A 21,567-nucleotide genomic window follows, 5' to 3' on the forward strand; every position below is an offset into this window, starting at 1 on the left:
GTGCTGCCTTTGAGGTTTTGGACACAGATCTATAAGACTTTGTAGTTGTCTTTAATCTGTGAGGCTAGCTTGACCTCATCATTGGCCTTCTTGGACTTGATTAGTTCTCCAAGTTTCCTGTTTAGCTTAATTAGAGAGCTCCTATTAATATGGGAATTGCTTTTCCTGATTTCAGCCATGACTTTTTTTCCTTTTATTATATACCCTAATAAGGTTAGTAATTCCATCATTGTAGTTTGTTTTTAATTTTTGTTTTGAGCTTACTTCTGGTAAGTACAGCAGCCTCTATACAGCCATTTACATGGTTCTACAGGGTCTCCGTGAACAATTCCGCATAGGTTTTTATGATCTCAACTTCTTTGAGTCATCAAATTTTGATAAACTATCACTTACTAGGATCTAGTTTACTTTGGAATAGTTCCTAATTATTACAGGGTTTGCTGGGTTTACCAAGTTGACTTTTATTTCAAAGGAGACAGCTTTGTGGTCTGACCTCACCAGTGAGGACATGACACTCAGAAATGCAGCACTCTCCCATATTGGTGAGTGCCAGGACCAATATGTTTCAATCTTTGGTGGATGTGTGCACTTATCTGGTCAAGGGTTTATTTATTTATTTATTTATTTATTTATTTATTTATTACATTTGTTTACTGAATAATGTCCGACTGGACCAGGAGCCCATTTTCAGTAGCGGCCCAGGGAGAAAAGCTCCATTAGTTGAAATACAAAAGAAAATTAAACATTTCTAACAAATTGAACAAAATTATTTACATGCAAAACAATTTCAGTTTAGGCAACAGTCAGTGAAGCATTAGGAGATACAAAATACAGTGGGCAAAGACTTTGACAAAGCAGTTGTAATATAGGAACAGCAATATTGTATATGAAACCATGCCCAAGGTGCTGCAGAAAAGATGTAGGATATTAGCATGACTGTGAGGTAAAAATGGGAAGGATAGTAGTCATAGGACTGGCATAGATGGGAAGGAATAGTAGCTACAGGAAAGGGCTAGAGTTAGAAGGAGAGGAATTAAAGGTTATAGGAAGAATTAGCCTGGAGAATGGAAGGAACAATGCCAATGACTGACTAGGTAGTCATTTAGAAGTTGTTTGAACTCATGATAGTTAGGATTTTTTGTTACAAGCTGAGGAAGAGTGTTCCAAAGTTTGGAGATTTTGTGAGAGTAGAGGGAGTCTCCATGATATTTGTGTTAATAAAGTCCAGAAACTATTGTGCCCATGAGTACAAGACAGTGTATGCTTCCCAGTCTATAGAGGAGTAGTTAAAGTCTCCAGTAAATAGGTACTTGGTTTAATGGTGAGTGTCTTCAGTAGGACTTCATACAAGCTTTGGGATTCTAAGGACATAGAGGGTGACCTACAGCTTGCTAGGATATAGTATAGGACTTTGTCTGTGGTGATTTGCACTTGGAATTTCCCAACCAACTCTTATTTACTGAACTCCTCACCATCCACACTATCCTAAACAAGCCCTCCTCCTGCCCCAGCTTATCCTCTCTAGTCTCCTTCTACAACCCACTATGCTCCCTCTGAATCTCAGACCAATGCCTCCTACAGATTCATAAACCTAAAAAATGACTAGGACAAAGCCTATATTCCTATCTTCCTGCTCTTTCATGGAATAAGCTTCTCTTGGCCCTCAGAAATATCACCCATGCAGACAAATTCAAGACACCTCTCAGAAATTACCTGCACAGCGCCTGGAGATGTCACTGCTACCATCCCACCTAATATTCCTCCTCTCCCTCATTACTACTTCCTTTCCCCAATAATGCTATCTAACTTCACCATATATTACAACAATTATCCATCACTGCACTCTATACCCCTCTTAACTACTACACTCATTAATCGGATACTCATTTCCCTTTTCTCTCTTCTACCTCTCTCGTTTATTCCTCTTCACACTACTACCAACGTCTGTATCTCTCATACTACACCACCAGTAACAGTTCTTCTGTAGTCTTTGTCACTTTGCACTGATCTAATCCTCATCACTCAATTCTAACTTGTCATCCCTTTATTGCTAATGTCTTTCTTGCACTACAATTTGTCATCTATTTAACCTTTTTTGTATATACCTTTTAATGTATTTACTTTATTTTTACCTAACCCCTGTTAATTCCACAGTATTAATTCTTCATTTGCATAACCAGTACTGTGATCTTTTCATTCTGTAATGTGAATTTTTTTACTTGTACAATTTCTCCTTTGAATTTTATACTTGCATTATTTGTAACCATACAGCTGAGAATCTTTTCTTATTCTATACTGTGCATTTTTCTTCACTTGTATAATTTGGCCTATGAATTATATATTTTTATAATTCGAACTGTGGAGCTTTTGTCCCCTGGCCTCCACTGAAAAAGGGCAGAAGCTCAGTCGGACTAACCCGGTCAACAAATGATAAATAAATACATACATACATAAATGAATTAATTAATAATTAATTAAATACTTGGGCATTGTTCTGTTTTACCAACCTAGAGTTATGCTTGTTATTAATACAGATTGAGACTCGTCCACCTTTTGTCCCTGTCTGTATAGATGATGGTCTAAATGTGTGGAATGCACTGAAGCCTTGCACTGCTGGAGTACCTTCTGTGGATTTAAACCATGTCTTGGTAATGGCACAGATGTCTATATTCTCCAGACTGAGGAGAGCGTGTAGGATGTGGAGTTTCTTGTTTAGGCTTCTAGCATTGAGCAGTAACACCTTTAGGTTTCTTTGGGTTTTACTTGTTATGTTGGTAGTTTGTCAATTTGGCATAGCCTAAAAAAGGTTCTAAGGGGGTGGAAAAGTTTCATCCAATATTCAGAAGCCTAAGAGAAACAGGTGCAGGTCCTTTGCAAAGCATCATGGTCTGATAACCATGTACTCCCATGCTAACAAATATTGAATGCCCCTGGAAAGACTCCAAAAACTATGCCAGTTATTGAAGTCAATCATCATTTGTTCATACTGTGGCATTATCCTTTGTAAAGGTAGAATGCTGCTCAGTGTAAGGCACATACCTGCATACATATTCAGAGAGATCAACATTGTCTTTTTATATAGTCTGGGGAAGTACATCTCACATAGACTATAATAGAATCATACTGGTACCTATGGTGTAGTGATTTGAGTTGCATGCATAACGTGGAAGATCCTGGCACCAGATAAGCAACTAACCATTATCTTTTTTCTTGTTCACTCTGTTGAGTGATGTATCTGTGTGCTTTACAGTGGAGACCCCTATGACAAGAACCCTGAGAAATGCATTGACTTGCCTTATGGGCTTTGCTGTTGGGGCTGAGGTTGGTATAGGAGTACGTGTGGTGCTTGGTGTTGCTTTTGGTGAGTGCGTTAGAGACTGCTAAGATAGGCATTATCATTTATAGGCTTAGGAGGCCTTTGAGTTTGGTCTGTGTGTGTGCGGTGGACACTATGTGTGGGGAAAAAGGGAATGAAGAAAACCTTAAGTTATAGATTGTACTAAGTGGAAAACTGCACTGCATTTACAGTTACAAAATTTGCTTCTGGAATCATTAAAACAACTTTTCTTTTGTCTAAGGCATGTTCTCTTTGTATTATCTATGATGCCTTAGGCAAAGTCTTGAAAGTGTATACTTTCTAATTCCTGGAAGGTTAAGGTAAACAAAATCTAAATGCATTTAGACACATTGAGTCGGAACTGTAATATTTTGCCATTTGTATTTTTGACACTCTTCTTCTGGAAAGCACAATGCATGTTTAGTTTGCTATGCACTACTTATCTTTACTCTATAAACAAAGCTGAGTCTTCTGGAAGACAGACATAAAAATGTATCTGAATAAAAGAGAATCATGAAACATTAAGTTAAGGTTCATTTCCTTAGGTGGCATTGATTATCCTGCTGCAAGGGACTTGTATGAAATTTTCAAGTTTAGACCCCAGCCACTGAAAAAATATTTCTTTAACTCTGGTCATGAAATAGCCTTATGAATACCAATAAGTATCTACCTATAGTGGATGCAGTGAGTATAGCCTTCGACTGGCTGACACATTGTTATCTTTGTAAGATGTTTTCATGGTACTCTGACGAGACCAGGCAATGACTATGTGCAGTTCACTTCTGTTTCTGTGCTTCTGCCTTTTCAGAACTGGATGTATTTGAGCTGTCTGCAGCACTTACCATTATGCATACTAGCATTGACTTGTTTTTATGTCTTATTTTAGGTGTTCTTCTCTGAGGAGACAACGAACAAGCCGATGCAGTACTTGTCACACGATATACCACTCCATTATGATGTCACCAACTTGGTTTGTATGAACTTTGTGTTTGCTACTTAGAGAATTTTTAAAAGCATTTCATGAACAAATAAAAATATAATCATATGACTGCATTTATCTGGCAGTTGGAGCAGAGTTCAAGGTTATAAGCTATAGTTCCTATCAAAGCTGGATCAAGGTCAAATGGAGGTCCTAGGTAGGGTAATGGATCAGGCTCCACCTCCCATTGCAGCCATTCTAATGTCCCATTACTTGGCTATTTCTCCCCAGTTACCATAAACATTGTTCAAAATTGTCAGTGCGCATACTGTTTTCTGCTTTACTTATTTATTTATGTTATTTATTTATTATTTAAAAAATAAATAAATAAGTAAAGCAGAAAACAGTATGCACACTGACAGTTTTGAACAATGTTTATGGAAACTGGGGAGAAATAGCCAAGTAATGGGACATTTACTTCTACAATGATTACAGATATTTATTTATTTAACACATTTATTTCAAATTTTATAGCACAAACACTGATAAACATTTGCTGAACACAGCAATATACTCTTACAGTGAAAACAGACTAAGCATTAAACTTCTCTGCCCTTGAAACTCACATTCACTGAAACAACATTAAAACCCTCATTCAAAAAAAAAAAACATCTGGTCAGTGCTGGATAAAGTTCACCTTTGGGCTGTTTTCAAATCAAGTCCCTTGCACACATTTTTAGGACCATGTAAAAATGCAATAGTTCTTGGATTCACCTTCCTGGTTGCATTAAATTATATCCCTTGTATAACACAGCACCACTTATTTGAGCATGTTTTAAATTTATAGTTTTGAACATTTTTCCAGTAAGCAACCAAAGAAACATATGAACCAATAATGTCAAAACTGCCCAGTTCAGAACATTTCAATCATAAAAGGCCACTCAAACTTCTGTCATTACAATCCACAAATATCAGTCAATATACACAATCTCTGCAGAAGTAAACGTCATCTGAATAATTCCATACTAAAGGGATCTGTAACTAATGAAGGGGTTGCTGCTAGCACACACCTTTATACTTCAATGTTTCATCTACAAGTTCAGTGCCTGCTACCCTTAAAGAATACATTGCCTATATTACATTAAAAAATGGTAAGCTGGTCATATTCCAATAGGGAATGGATGGCATTTTATAGTTACTAGGCATCTCATCCAAAGGAGGATATACTCAGGAATGCAGCACCCAACCCCCCTTAAAATACAAGTATCAGCAAGCAATCTACATGCTCTGGGAGTAGAACCCACAGCATTCTGCATCAAAAGCAAATATGCTACCTGTTGTCTACTAACACTGCTTTTAAACACCTTGCAGCAGTATTGATACCATTTGCTAAACAAAACAATTGCACATTCTAAACAGACTTAGCATGAGCAGCAGTAAACTTATCTTCCCTTCAAGCTCACAATTCCTTGAAAAATGCACCTGAAACTCAGTTTCCTGAAAAATGCAACTTGGTAGTTGAGGTACAGAATTCAAACTCTTGTTTTCTGTAACTAAGATACAGTAAGAATATTACTAACCATGTGCTATGCTTAACTAGGTCATTTCACTGTCACACACAGACACATCAACCTTTTAGTGCAAATGTCATTTGGGTCATGTCTGACCCAGCTCTGTTAGAAATGCTACATCTAAAGAAATCCCAATCCCTCCACACTACACCCTCCAGAGACCTCAAATTCCTTACCACAGTCAACAGAACAAGCTGGAGGGACAGGTTCATAACCCAAAGAGTGCCCATGCTATGGAATAGACTTCCCATACATGTCAAGTGAAGCACCTCACTGGCCCTCTTCAAGAGAAATCTTGATGAGTGGATGGGAAATAGAAAATTCACACAGACGCTGGAAGATAAACACTTTATATAAAAAATTACAGAAACACAGCAAAGCTTTCAGGTATAAACCCTTCTTCAGTGCATTCATTTCAACAGTTAAAAACATAATGATTATATAGTGTGGGTCAACATCACATGACCTGCAGCCAAGTAGTCACATGACGTATACATAATAAAACATAATACATTTCATTTCAATTTGGTTTGCTGTAAGAACTTAAGAACAGGTTTCAATGTTATAACATCATTTATTCCTGGCGGTCTATCTGCCTGTAGTCTGGTTATCCACTCATATTCCTTCAACTCCAATTTATTGTTTATATCACCTCCTCTTAATGTTGTTTCAACTATGTGTATAACACGAAACGAAAATCTATGTTCAGCCCCATGTTCCTCTATGTGCTTGTATAGAGAGTTAGTTTTTACAGCTCTGTTAATTTCTGACTTGTGTTCAATTATTCTATTTTTTAATTTTCTTATAGTTTTACCTATATAGAATGATGGACACTCAGAACAGGTAGCCATATATACCACCGAGGTGGTATTGCAAGTAGCCTTAACATTGAAATTATACACTCTCTTTGTAATCGGATGCTTGAACAGATAGCTATTTCTATCGTGGATATCAGGGCAACATGTACAATTATAACATTTAAATGTTCCTGGCTTAGTGTTGTTACATGCACTTAATGTGTAAAAATCCTTATAGCACAATTGCTGCTTTAATGTTCTCATATTTCTGAAGGAAAAATATGGTTTAACATCCAATACTTTCCTTACATCCATACATGCCATCAATATAAGCCAATTCTTTTGTATAACTCGTTGTATTAGATATGTGTTGGAGTTAAAGGAAGTAACAAATCTAACCTTCCTATCAGGCTGCCTTGCTTCACCCATTATAGTACCTTCAGTGTATATAGGTTTAAGGGTAGTGGTCCTTTGGGCTATAGTTTTATTCTTGAATTCCAGGATTAATCTGCTATCATAGCCACTAGAAAGCAGTTCCTGTGTTATGGATTCAAGCTGTGTGTTAAACATGACCTCATCCGTATTTAGTCTACTTACTCTACCCAACTGTGATCCTATTATACTCTTAAATACATGGGGAGCATGCATACTACCAGAATTTAAATATCGTCCTGAGTGTACCTCTTTCTGATATATGCTTGTTTCAAAGGAATCAACAGTTTTATGTAACATTAAATCTAAGAACACTATCTTGTCCCTAGAAAATTCCATCTTAAAAGTTAAGAAATTCGTACTTTCATTCAAATATAAAAAAGAGTACAACTGAGACTCAGTCCCCTTCCAGAGTAAAAAACAATCATCTACAAATCTCTGGTAAAATGCTATATGTTTGGCAAAAATGTTATCTTTGTTCAGTATGAATCTCTGCTCCCAGACATATAATACCAAGTTAGCATAGGTATTCGCTGTGGAAGTACCCATAGCTACACCCGATGTTTGCAGATACAATTGTTGGTTAAATAAAAATATATTATTGGTTAAAACTAAATCAAGTAATGTACAGATAGTTTCTACCTTGCGTGGTGTGTAAGGGGTTTGTTCTGTTAGAAATTCTCTTATACAATTGATACCAAAATCATTGGGTATTGCTGTAAAAAGTGAGGTAATATCCAACGTTACTAGTAAAACATTATCATATAAAATCCCATCAGTTTTTGAAGACTGTTGCCATTGTCTTAGCTTCATTAAAAAATCAATAGTATCCTTCAACACTGTGCAACAATTTTTCATGAAAGGATATAATTGTTGTTGCAAATAAATAGATAGGGGTTCCGTGATCCAACCTCCACCTGAGACTATAGGTCTCATAGGTGGATCCCTGATGGACTTGTGTATTTTAGGAACCCCATATAGGCTGGGTATAAGAGGACATGGTACTGTAAAAAAATTAAACAGATCTATATCTATGTCTTCTTGCAACTGTAATTCATAGATAGCCATATTAATTGCACTAACACATTTTTTAACATCACTATGGTTAATAACTTTAAAGGCTTTATCATCGGTTAATAAGGTTTCCATAGAATGTATATACTTATCTTTGTCCATAACTTGATAGCTTGAATCCATAACACAGGAACTGCTTTCTAGTGGCTATGATAGCAGATTAATCCTGGAATTCAAGAATAAAACTATAGCCCAAAGGACCACTACCCTTAAACCTATATACACTGAAGGTACTATAATGGGTGAAGCAAGGCAGCCTGATAGGAAGGTTAGATTTGTTACTTCCTTTAACTCCAACACATATCTAATACAACGAGTTATACAAAAGAATTGGCTTATATTGATGGCATGTATGGATGTAAGGAAAGTATTGGATGTTAAACCATATTTTTCCTTCAGAAATATGAGAACATTAAAGCAGCAATTGTGCTATAAGGATTTTTACACATTAAGTGCATGTAACAACACTAAGCCAGGAACTTTTAAATGTTATAATTGTACATGTTGCCCTGATATCCACAATAGAAATAGCTATCTGTTCAAGCATCCGATTACAAAGAGAGTGTATAATTTCAATGTTAAGGCTACTTGCAATACCACCTCAGTGGTATATATGGCTACCTGTTCTGAGTGTCCATCATTCTATATAGGTAAAACTATAAGAAAATTAAAAAATAGAATAATTGAACACAAGTCAGAAATTAACAGAGCTGTAAAAACTAACTCTCTATACAAGCACATAGAGGAACATGGGGCTGAACATAGATTTTCGTTTCGTGTTATACACATAGTTGAAACAACATTAAGAGGAGGTGATATAAACAATAAATTGGAGTTGAAGGAATATGAGTGGATAACCAGACTACAGGCAGATAGACCGCCAGGAATAAATGATGTTATAACATTGAAACCTGTTCTTAAGTTCTTACAGCAAACCAAATTGAAATGAAATGTATTATGTTGTATTATGTATACGACATGTGACTACTTGGCTGCAGGTCATGTGATGTTGACCCACACTATATAATCATTATGTTTTTAACTGTTGAAATGAATGCACTGAAGAAGGGTTTATACCTGAAAGCTTTGCTGTGTTTCTGTAATTTTTTATATAAAGTGTTTATCTTCCAGCGTCTGTGTATATCTTTGACTGTTGCCTTCCATTTATGAAATAGAAAATTCACCCCAGGGATCACTCCAGTGGCTCTACTTGACAGAGGCACTGGAAACTAAGGTTGGGTGGCATGATGCCAGGGTAATCCTATGGTCTAGGCTTGTAAAGGCTCTAGGGCCATTAGTTTAGTACACACCTATGAACCTATAAGAAATCTGGACAAAGCCTAAGATAAATAGGGACAGATTGTAAATATTGCTGTCATGATCTTAGAAAATTGCTAGAATAACAGGAATTGTGATAGTACGTATTTTTCTAAATGGTATAAAGTCTGAAACTCAAGTGTCTGTCATTATTTAGTAACTTCAGTCTTTTTTATGAGGAACAGACTAAAATATGGGGCAAACATCTGGACAGCTGAGAGGTATGCTACCTGCCTACGTCTTTGCACACACACACACACACACACACACACACACACACACACACACACACACACACACACTTTCACACACCTACCTACCTCCCTCTAACACACACACACACACACCTATCTACCTCCCTCTAACACACACACACACACACACACACACACACACACACACAGACACACACACACACACACACACACACACACACACACACACGCACACACACACCTACCTCTTACTTGTCCATTCGTGGTCCGCATTTCAAATGTTTATTAGCATTCAAATTCCACCCACAGAAGACAAAGATGTAAACAGCAGGTCACACAGATGAAAAACAAGTTACACACACCTGTGCCTTTAAAAAAAGTTTTTTGTTTTTTTTTTTTATTAAAAAGTAAATCTCCCAGCCAGCGGCCCCCCTCCCAGCCAGTGTAGTTCTCTCCCAGCCAGTGAAAATGAGGTGACTGCCTTGGTTGCCTAGTGCTGGACCTGGCTCTGTTTTTTGTAGTACAGAGTTTGATTCCATCAGTCCGCATTTTCCTACTGTGTGACCTTGAGCAAGTCACTTAAAGAGACATTGCTACCATGTTACCCCTGACAATGACTGTGTTCCATGGACCTTCCCAGTTAAATGAGTATAATTATTATTATTTACATTTTCAGCAGAATTTGAATCAATAGGTTTGAAAGAACTGCAGCAGAATTTCACTAAGTGGGTAGAACAGAAACCTAATATGACAATGACCCATCTCAAACAATATTTAAGGAACCACTTTACTCCTTGTTGTACGTGTCATACTCAGATGTCAGTGGCATAGTGTGCCTGATTAAAAAAAAACACATGCAAAGCTAAATGTGTATTCATCTGCACACACTACATGATTGCACTGTACATGATAAATGTGAAATTAACTCACTATCACTGTGAAACTGGAACAGTGTAGTAAAGTCTGTTTAAAGAGTATAACCCATATTGCCAGCGTCAAAGACATTTGACAATGCATCTAAGAATAAAAGATGAAAATGACTTGTACATAATTGGGCAGCTGTTCTGTGATCCCTTGCACATGTGCAGACACAAACACATATGCACACACACACACACACACACACACACACACACACACACACACACACACACACACACACACACACACACACTTCAGCAGTATTTGGTTTGGTAGTTATCATGGATAATTAAGGCTATGGGCTGTTAACAAGCTGTTTCCTGGTGTCCAAGGTTTGATTCCCTCAGCCTAACCAGACAATGCCTTAGTGGATCTGTGGTCTACTCCAGTTAACAAATGAAAAATCAAAATGATGTCCAAACATGTATAACAAGATGTGATATAAAAGGCATCAATACAGTAAATGTAATGAGAATGACATACAGTTATAACTATAGACTATTAGCCCATGTCATGATAATCTGAAAATGAGGCAAGAAATGCATGCAGCAGTTGCCAAACAATGCGTTATGCTTTTGGATTAGGGTTACTGTCCGACAAATCCACTACTGGCTTTTAACATGGTATGCAAACCCAGCTGCAAATATATGCACAACATCTGTGCCAGATATGTCTCTAGATATTATACTTGCTCTAATGCCCCAGATAACATTCCATCTAAATTCTTACAAATTGTCGCAGATGGAATCGCCCTCCTCATTAGCATCCTAATCAACAGATCCATACAGGAATCATATGTCCCCAAGCTGTGGCATGCTGCCTTTATACACCCTCTCCATAAAGGAGGTATAAATAATAATACCTCAAACTTTTGCCCCATAGCCATCCTCTCCCCAATTTCTAAAATACTAGAAAAATGCGTTCATATTCAGCTAATGCTTTTCCTTACTGAAAACCACCTCCTCTCTCACACCCAACATGGTTTCTGTCCTAGCCATAGCACTATAACTGCTCTACTTTCATTCCTTGATATAGTCAATCGTGCCCGTGACACTGGTAATATAGTTTCAACAGTCCTACTAGATCTCTTTAAGGCTTTCGACACTGTCTCCCATTCTCATCTCCTTAGCCACCTAGCTAACCTCAACCTCTCACACAATACACTATCCTGGTTCTCAAGTTACCTTTCCAATAGATCTCAAGCTGTAAAATGGAGGAAAGGTACCTCTAGCTTCCTTTCTACCCCCACTGGAGTTCCCCAAGGTTCCATTCTTGATCCCTTGCTTTTCAACATCTTTATCAACAACTTCCACTCTGCCATCCCAAACACCAAAATCATACAATACGCCGATGACTCCACTTTAATCTGCTGTGCCACCAACCTCCCTGAACTTCTAGCACACACCCAAACTGCCCTCTCCACCACTGAGAACTGGATGCTCCAAAACCACCTAGCTCTAAATGCAAACAAATCCAAAATACTACTCTTCTCCCCCTCAAAATCCTTCTCTCTTGACAAACAGTCCTTCCAAATTAGAAGCCACAATAACTCAACCATAGAAATTGTTCCATATGCCAAACGCCTTGGGGTCACCATAGATGAAAATCTAAAATTTGACACACATATTCATCTCAACATCAAGAAAACACATCAAAAATTAGGCCTGTTATATAGAAACATCCACTATCTCTCTCCTTCTTCTACTCAAACCCTCGCCACTACCTATCTTCTTCCATCACTATTATATGGTGCCCCTCTATTAACCAACTTATCTGCCTCCATCTCCTCAAAAATGGAAAGTTGTTATAATAAAATTTCAAAATTCGCCATCAAAGCCAAACACTTCTCCCACCATTGCTCTGCACTCCGCTCACTAAACTGGCTAGAACTTCCCAACCTTCTAGACTACCACCAACTTACCACTGCCCACAGGCTATTATTTAACCCCTCTAAATGTCCTGCACTATCCAACATCCTACAACCATACACCCCTAACAGGCCACTTAGATCTGCTCACCTAAACCTACTCACTGTCCATAAACCAAAGCGACCTGCCGGGCAGTACCTCCTATCTTTTTCCTTAGCCAAAAAGTGGAAATCTCTCTCCTTCTTTACGAATGACAGAAAATTCTGACAACTTCAAAACTCTACTCCATTCCTACTTGTTCTCTAGGTGGAAGTGCAACTGCACTTTTCCCACCTAGACTTTTCTCCACACACACTAACTGTATTTCTATACTAATTCCTACTACCATCAGCTTTGTTCCTGGATTTACTTTCTGTCTACTGTTGTCATGTGTATATATGTATGTATTGTAAATAGTTTGCTCTCCTTTTATTCCCCTCCCCAACATTTATGCTTGTTCTACTACTCTGCCATAACAATGACTCAGACTCTGTGTAACCTTGTAACCAACCAAGTCAATATATGACTCATATGTCAATATATGACTCATATGTCAATATGTCAATATACAACTCATATGTTTATGTAAATACTATACCGCTTAATGTCTCTGATTCACAATCTACCAGTATTCTTATCACTTAGGCTGACTGTTGCATCTACATGTATCTGTATCTTTGAACCGAATTTAATTTTATCTTTTGTTTTTTCTTTTGTTTTATCTTTGATATTATTATGTAATGTGGAGCTTTTCTCCCCGGGCCTCCACTGAAAATGGGCTCCTGAGCCCAGTGGACCTCCCCGGTCATCAAACTGAAATAAATAAATAAATATTTATTTATCCTTCTCATCTAGCTCCCCATCTAGCAGCATAAATCTACATGGCTTTTCTCAGCTCGTATCCACTCCTACCAGATTAGGTAAACCCCAAAACAAAGACAGCATCCTGGACTGGATCCTTACTAATAAAGATCCTGACCAGTACTCAGCAGGTACTCACCCAGAGGACATGAGTGATCACTTACTCACCTATGTTATCAAATTCAAGAAAATCACCCCCCTTCTTACAACCATAAAAAAAATCAGGAACAATAATAAATTCAACGCCTCCATTTTTCAAACTGACCTTAAAGCCCACAACTGGACAATACTCAAGTCTCTTCCTCTTGAAGAGGCAGTTATCTACTTCAACACCACCTTCCTCAAGATTCTAGATTCCCATGCTCCAATACGGTCCATTAGAACTAAAACCAAAACCGCACCATGGCTCTCTAAGGAAACAAAATCCAAAATCCTATCTAGAAACAAGATGTGGGTCACATGGCGTACCTCTAAAGACCCACACTCCCACCAAACATTTCGGCAACTTAGAAATGAAACTAAAAGAATGATCTTAAATGATAAAAAAAACTTCTTCCTCCACCTCCAACACAAACACCTTAATAATCCACAAAAATTCTGGGCAGGCTTAAACAAGCTCCTGCACCCAGGCCAGGCAACCACCCCCACTCCAACAACTTGCAAACAACAGTGCCCTGTAAACATTGCTAACACATTCAATAGTTTCTTCACAGAAACTATACAATCCCTGGCCACACAATTCAAACAAACAACCAGCCCACTCCACTACCCATGCCAGCAGAATACTACAACTACATCAGATCATCTATTTACCTTCGATCCAGTACCCATATCCTTTATAACATCTCTTCTTAAAAACCAAAACCCACTAAGCTAGCAGCTGACCTTCTCCCAGCTGAGTTTCTGCAAAAAGCAGCTGAGGCCATTTCCTATCCGTCTCCATAATCATAAACCGTACCTTGTCAGAAGCCTTCATCCCTCCATATGGAAAATGTCCCACATTATTCCTCTCCATAAAGGTGGTAGCTCACTAGAGCTAACCAACTACAGACCTATAGCTATACTCTCACCCCTGGCCAAAATTATGGAAAAGTGTGTCCACAAACAACTGATGGAACACCTCACCAAAAATAAAATTCTAGCTAACTCCCAACATGGCTTCAGGCCAAATCACAGTACCACATCAGCCCTACTATCCTTTTCTAATACCATCAATAACTTCAGAAACAATAATAAACTATCATCTGCTCTTTTCTTAGACCTCTCCAAGGCCTTTGATATGGTGAACCACATTCAACTCCTCCATACATTAAAACTATCACTCAGCAATTCCACGCTGAAATGGTTCCAATCCTACCTGTCCAATAGGCAACAGGCTGTTCTATGGCAGGACAAATTATCTACATGCCTACCTGTTACACTTGGAGTTCCCCAAGGATCTATTCTTGGCCCTCTTCTCTTCACCATCTTTGTTAATGACCTGCCCACAATCACCCCCATGCCACATGCATTCAATATGCAGATGATTCGACTATCATCAGCACTGCCTCCAACCTGGCAGACCTCACTGCTTCAACCCAAGACACCTTCATCCTAATAGAAAAATGGTTCTCAAGTCGACAACTAGTTCTCAACCCCAACAAAACAAAACTACTTACTTTCTCATCCACTAACAAGACTCTTCCCCCCACCTTCTCTATTACATCCTCCAATGGAATCACTATATCACCAGAAGCTCACACAAAGCTATTAGGTGTTACCATTGATAACTCCCTTAAATTTGACACCCATTTCAATCTTACCATCAAAACCGTCAATAAAAAGCTTGGCTCTCTCTATAAAGTAAAACACTTTCTCACTCCTCATGCTAAAATTACAATTGCCAGCACACACCTACTATCTCTTTTCTATGCCTCCCCCCTCTTTACAAACCTAAACAAGACAACCCTTAACAAACTTGCTTCTTGTTACAATCACATAGCTAGATTTGCCACAAATTCCACCTTTAGAACGCACCACTGCACTAACTTGAAGCAACTAGGGTGGTTAGAGTTTTCCAGCCAACTCCATTTCAACCAACTCAAAATGGCTCACCAGATACTGTATCACCCAGAGAAAACACCAGCTCTGAAAAACATCATTCACCCCTATATTAACCTGCAATCTTTATGCTCCTCCAATAAGATCTTAGCTCAAACTACCAAAGCCAATAATTCTGCTGGGGATTCTCTATTCTCAAACTTTGTAGGTAAAATGTGGAACTCCCTACCGACCATGCTCACCTCAGAACCCTCACTCCTACAATTCAAAAAAGCTTAAACCCCATCTCAATACTCTCTGGCAATGTCCCTGTTCCAAACCTGATTAACCACTATCATTTACCCTTCTCTTACCTCACTATCCTTAACCGCTTTTAACAAGGCGCCTCGCCTTTGTAACTGACCTATGTTTTTTTATATGCTGCTGTTGTTTTTTTTTTTTCCCAAGATGTGATGTATCTTTATATTGTATTTAGAACTCAACTATCTTCCTTTTTTTTGCATTAACAATGTTCATATGTCTGTTATGTACTTGGAGCTTTTCTCCCCGGGCCTCCGCTGAAAATGGACATGTATCCAGTCGGACTCTCCCGGTTAACAAATGTAAAATAAATAAAATAAATAAAATAAAAATACTCTCCTCAATATACATAGGTCTGATGCCAGCCTATTAATGGTCAGATCCAGACTCATGCAAAGATATATGAGCCACATATCACTAAGTCCATGAAGTTGTGCCACTGCATCAGTGGAATAAGTCCATCCATCTTAACTGCAGTGCTTGTGGCCAGTCATTCTTTAAGACACTAAGGCAATGGAAAACCGGCACAAAAGGTCATAGGTGTTTTATTTATACTACAATAAAATGTTTGCCATGTTATGGTAGGCAACAGTAAGGAACAAACTAGAAATAATCCAGCTGAGTACATCACTGGTTCATGACAAGCAACAAGACATTCAGACACTATATAGTTACCCCATGGCTGGCTTATCAGTAACAGGCAGCTCACTAAACCTTAATGTTACACCAGCCATGAAAATCGTGAATTCACTATACAAGAACTCAGGCTAGAAGCAAAAGGACAGGCGTTAAAAACAGCAGCCATTTGGGGAACACGTTATATATGACATGGCCCAACATAAACACACTGCACACTTCTATAGACACATACAACTTGTGCAGCTCACAGATATATTTACAATACATGCTCCATCATTATAGCTAAGGCAGTAATATGGCTGGAGTGGTCTAGTACAGGAAATCTGCTATGTGAGAGCTTGGTGCAAGCCAGTTACCTAGGACATCCTCTCCCTTACAGTATATTATAGTATATAAACAAGCATGTAACACATAATGGCTGTACTTTACATCTACAGATAATAAAATTGCCAGGATTTGCAATGTTCATCTCCATAGACAGATGAAATTCTACACATGATTTACAACATCAGACCCTGGAAGTCCTATACAAGCAGCAGTCATCAATGTTGGGATGCTAAGGATATGTGGGAAGAGATGAAACAAAAGGTAATGTACATGGTTGACCTATATTGGCTTGCAAGGATTGACTGTACTGTTGACATATGTGTATGGTACAGAGAAAGGGTAATTTCAGCCAAGACGCATGAGCACCATGCATGTCTGTCAGTTACCCATGTTTGGAAGTCCATGTAGTGCAGGTGGATATGACATTTCCAATGGCTGATCACTGAGAATTTACATCATTTACTACATTAAGAGTAACCTTTGCCATGCTGGTGCACTGTACACCATCTTGCTGCTAGTACAATTTAACTTTCCAGCCATGTAAACACAGAGTTTGCTAGAGACACACCTCACAAGGGCCCCTGAGTTACATGAACATCAGGTGTATTGACTCAAGAGGATGGTGTTATCTCACCCACAATTTCTGTGTTTGTAAAAGAGCAAGGACTGCAAACATTAATATTGCACACTACAATTATGCATTTTTTGTTATTCAGAAAATGCTTAAGAATAAAAGTTTTCATTGCATTATCTTCACAGCAAGACGTTGTCCCGTTTGATTCTCAGCTAGAGCGTCTTCTGTGTGGAGGCATGCATAAATGGGCGTACCTTAGTTGAAGGTTGTGCGTCAGGGCTGGTATCTCGGCACGTAAAAATCCACTACCAAACATTAGCAGACCGGAGTTCCGCTGTGGTGACCCCTAACCGGGATAAGCCGAAAGACACAACAACAACATATTGTCAGTATCAGGGAATTGCCAAATTATAAAGGTTCTTGGATCCTGATGAGGTTTATATTTGCCAGCTTCCTGTTTATATGTGGAGCTGTAAGTCTTGAGGTCCATTTGCCTAGCTTATGGAGTGCTTTATAGCTGCCCGAAATACATTTCCTCATCAGTATCATTTTTACATGCATATTCCTTTTTCTCTGTGTTGTGAGCTATCAAGGACAACATGTGACCAGCACATATAGAGACAAACTGGGCAAGTATGGTACCTTACAACATTGTTTAAAGTGTGCCCTAGCATTTCTTAGGATAACTTTTTTCCTTTGATGCATTTTACTGTGCTTTATTTCTCACCACCAATATGTATATTTATTTTTATTATTTTATTGATATAGTTTACTGAAGTAACACTAATCATACAAAGAACAATTACAGGGTCAGCCCAGGTTACATCATAGTGTAACAAAACAATGTACAGTATACAAATAACAGTCATTTACATTTATGAAAAAGTACAAAAAATCTGACAAACAATTTATTGAAGATCTAACAAACTAAATACATGTTCAGTTACATAAGTGAAATGGAAACGGGAGAAAACAGTTAAAGGAGTAGAAGTGGTAGACATATAGGTTAGTACTAGGCTAACTGCCTATGTGGGAGTGGGATTTGGCATTGGTTTCAAACCTTGTAATTTTGTTATAATAGGTAGAAAGTTTGTTTAGGTGGGTTTTATTTAGGTTAGTAAGTACCGGGGATGCATAAAGTAGTGTGGATAGGAAGTGTGTTCTAGAAATATCTATTCATACCTTGGAGGTAATGAACTTCTTCCAGTGATAAAGGGTGCCTAGTTTCTTATGTACTTTGGAGATGGTTATAGAGATGTTCTTACTGAATTTTAGTTGAGGGTCAATTGTGAGACCTAGATGTTTGGCCTCTGATACTGGAAAGATTAGTGCCTTATTGGTTGAGTGTATGGTGAAGTTGGGGTTGCTGGAAATTGTTTGGTGAAATAACATAACTTGGGGTTTAGTATTAGCTGTGTCTTACTTAACCAGTTTTCTATTTCTGTAAAGGATTCTTGCGCGTTTTGCTTGAGGAGCATACCATATATTTGTAGCTACATTTTGCTTTGCAGGTCTCCCTGCAAATTATTTTTTTGATGCCACTGTGTCTAAGCACCCTTTGAAGGCAACATGCATGCACAGATCAGGTTGGTATGAGTATGAACTGGTGGCTATGTTGGGGTGGACTTCACCTCTGAGATGGACTGTCCTGTCCAATTTGTGCTCAGCACATGACATGTCACAGGAATAGGATTTGTTGACTGGCTGCAATTAACCTAAGCTTGTCTGTCATGCTTATAACTAATACACCTGTAGCACAGTCAGGAAGGTGGCATTCTACCCAAAGTGTGTTTATAGGTTCACACCTATGGTGGAGCACAGAATATTTTAGATGTAACCAAGGTCACGTTACCCCTGTAGGAAAGTTCAGGTTCAAGTCTGTTCAAGCATTTATGGCTAGGTGCTATACACTAAAACTAGCCAGGAAATAAAAAATGAGCATAAATGTGCAAACAGCAATCATTATAAGCTACAAATTACATATAAGTTAGAGTTATAAAATATTAAGATTCAAGTTTAAAATGATAAACTGTATGATTGCATGCAGATGGCTTCAAAGCTGATATGAAAAGGAGACCTCATGAAATCGCTCAGTGCAAGGTATTCTCAAAGCCACTGAGGTAGTAGATTCCAAAGGCATGGAGTGAGTTTCATAAAGAAACAAATAAATCCTAGAGGACTCAAGCTACATTTTCAGAGCTACCAGCAGCTTCAGACTGGTCAAAAAGAGATAGCAGGCTGAAAGGTAAGGTACAAGTGGCAGTTTTAGACCAGGAGCCTAATATTGCATACCATTGGTCATAGGACATTGGTCAGTACTATGCTAGCTGCCCTTTTGTGTCATTTTAAGCTTAGCCAATTTATCCCAAGGTGAGAATCACACCCTGTACATTGTGTCTGTGAGGTAAACACCTTCACCATTATGCCAACCCAATAAATCAGAAAAAGAATCTTGAAAATAAAGGAAGATAAACATCTCTGTGGTTTAGACATACAAAGCCGTGACTAATCCCAGGAGCTGTGGGAAGGCAAAAGTTATGAGATGCACTGCCTGCTCAACTTTCACAGGGAGGGAGAGTGTACACTCCTATCTAGAATCCCTAGTGGAGTCCAGGGATCACACCAAAGACAGTTTTGCCAAGGGTAGTTTGCCCTTTAAGGGTCACATCACATGAGGAAGCAGGTGACATGCGTGAACATGTAAAGTAATGACAACCTTGCCAGGATTATGCTTTCACCATGTAAAGGAATGGCTAACTGGTCAGCAAGAGCCAAGTCAGAAAAAGAGAGCAAAACATAATAATAATAATAATAATAATAATAATAATAATAATAATAATAATAATGAATGAAAAGGCAGCCAGTGAACTAGTTTAAAATGACAGGAACATTACCACCAGTTAGTTGACAAGCACCGATATTCTGGCACATTACATGAATCATTAATAAGGAAAAGAACTGTCCGAGGTACAACTGCCAAAATACAAAGAAAAATTAAAACAGAAATAGAGATCTCTTTTTAGGAAATGCTTTGAACTGTGTGTAGGGCTACTGAAAGTATTAATATGCAAATGCAGTACACAAAGAATGATTACAGTACTAAATATATGTACGGCATAAAGGATGGGAAGAAATTCAAGGTGTAAGTCAATACTAAGACCATGAAATACTATAAGAGAAGGAGTATCTAGTAAGAGGATGGCATAAGCAGTTGTGCAAGGGCAAAGCTTTGCTTGATGAAAATCCTGTGTAAACTGTGATTAACTGCTCATTTTGTAAAAATGGTCACAGTACATGTATGCTGTTCATAAGCAGTTGCACATTTTCCCATGATGAGTACTGCTGTACATGGAAAAATCCAGGAATAATACAAATGCTGTACACATTTAAATTAGTTGTAAAAGGTGGCCTTAATACCTACCTTTCCATTGGGAAAGATCAACTGTCTGCATGTCAGAGAACTTCATCATGTGACCTCACACTGATAATTCAACTCAAGCAATGTTTACCTTTATGATGGGCACTTGGCATAGAATAAAAGTGAAAAGGCAGCACAGCTGTGCATTGGTTAATATCTCTCTCAGCGTTTTATGGTCTGGAGTTAACTTCTGACTTCAGGTCACTGTGTATGTAAAGTTTTCTCTGGGTACCCAAGTTTCCTCTCACCACACACACACACACACACACACACACACACACACACACACACACACACACACACACACACACACACACACACACACCCAAACACAGGCACCCCCCACACACACACATACACAAACAAAAACGTTGAGTGACTACTCTAAGCTGCCTATACATATGTATTTACATTTTCTACTGGTCCAGGTCATGGCTGTTAAGGGTCCTTGATGACCAGTTCATTGCCTGAATAACAAATGGATAAATAGAAAAGACAGACTGCCCTTGGTCAAAGCTTTGTGTGGTAGTTTGTCAGGGATAGGTGTTTTCATACTTTGACAGAGTACTGGCTATCAGACCACATGTAGTAGTAACCTTCCACCACTGGAAATGGTCATCTGCAGCTTGGTAACACATTTGTAATGACTTTGCAGGTCCATCACTGGCTCAGTGTCCCTGGCATGAAGTAATCTCTATGGATCTGGCAGTTTATAAAAAGACAATATCGCATTTAGAAGAAAAAAGCATAGCTTGCCTGAAAAAGTCTCAGTGAGAATGGTCCATATTTCATGACAGGTAATGTTTCTCAGTTCACTGCCGAACTTGGAACATTTCTGAAGCAAAATGGCATTAAAAACATCATATCTGCACCTCATCCCTCAGCCAAGAATAGGTTAATAGAATGATTTGTGGAAAT

General features: G+C 38.4%; 1 protein-coding gene across 1 annotated transcript in view; it reads left to right on the forward strand.

The window, feature by feature from the left end:
* LOC122792794 (pikachurin-like) overlaps nucleotides 1-21,567 on the forward strand; it is a 698,859-nt gene that overhangs the window by 157,540 nt on the left and 519,752 nt on the right. The window contains exon 3 of the mRNA XM_044060363.1: nucleotides 4,224-4,307. Within this exon, the coding sequence (XP_043916298.1) occupies nucleotides 4,224-4,307 (84 nt within the window). The remainder of the gene's footprint in view (nucleotides 1-4,223; nucleotides 4,308-21,567) is intronic.

Source organism: Protopterus annectens, chromosome 2.part0 (assembly GCF_019279795.1).
Source record: "Protopterus annectens isolate FY-2018-M chromosome 2.part0, PAN1.0, whole genome shotgun sequence".
Taxonomy (NCBI): domain Eukaryota; kingdom Metazoa; phylum Chordata; order Ceratodontiformes; family Protopteridae; genus Protopterus; species Protopterus annectens.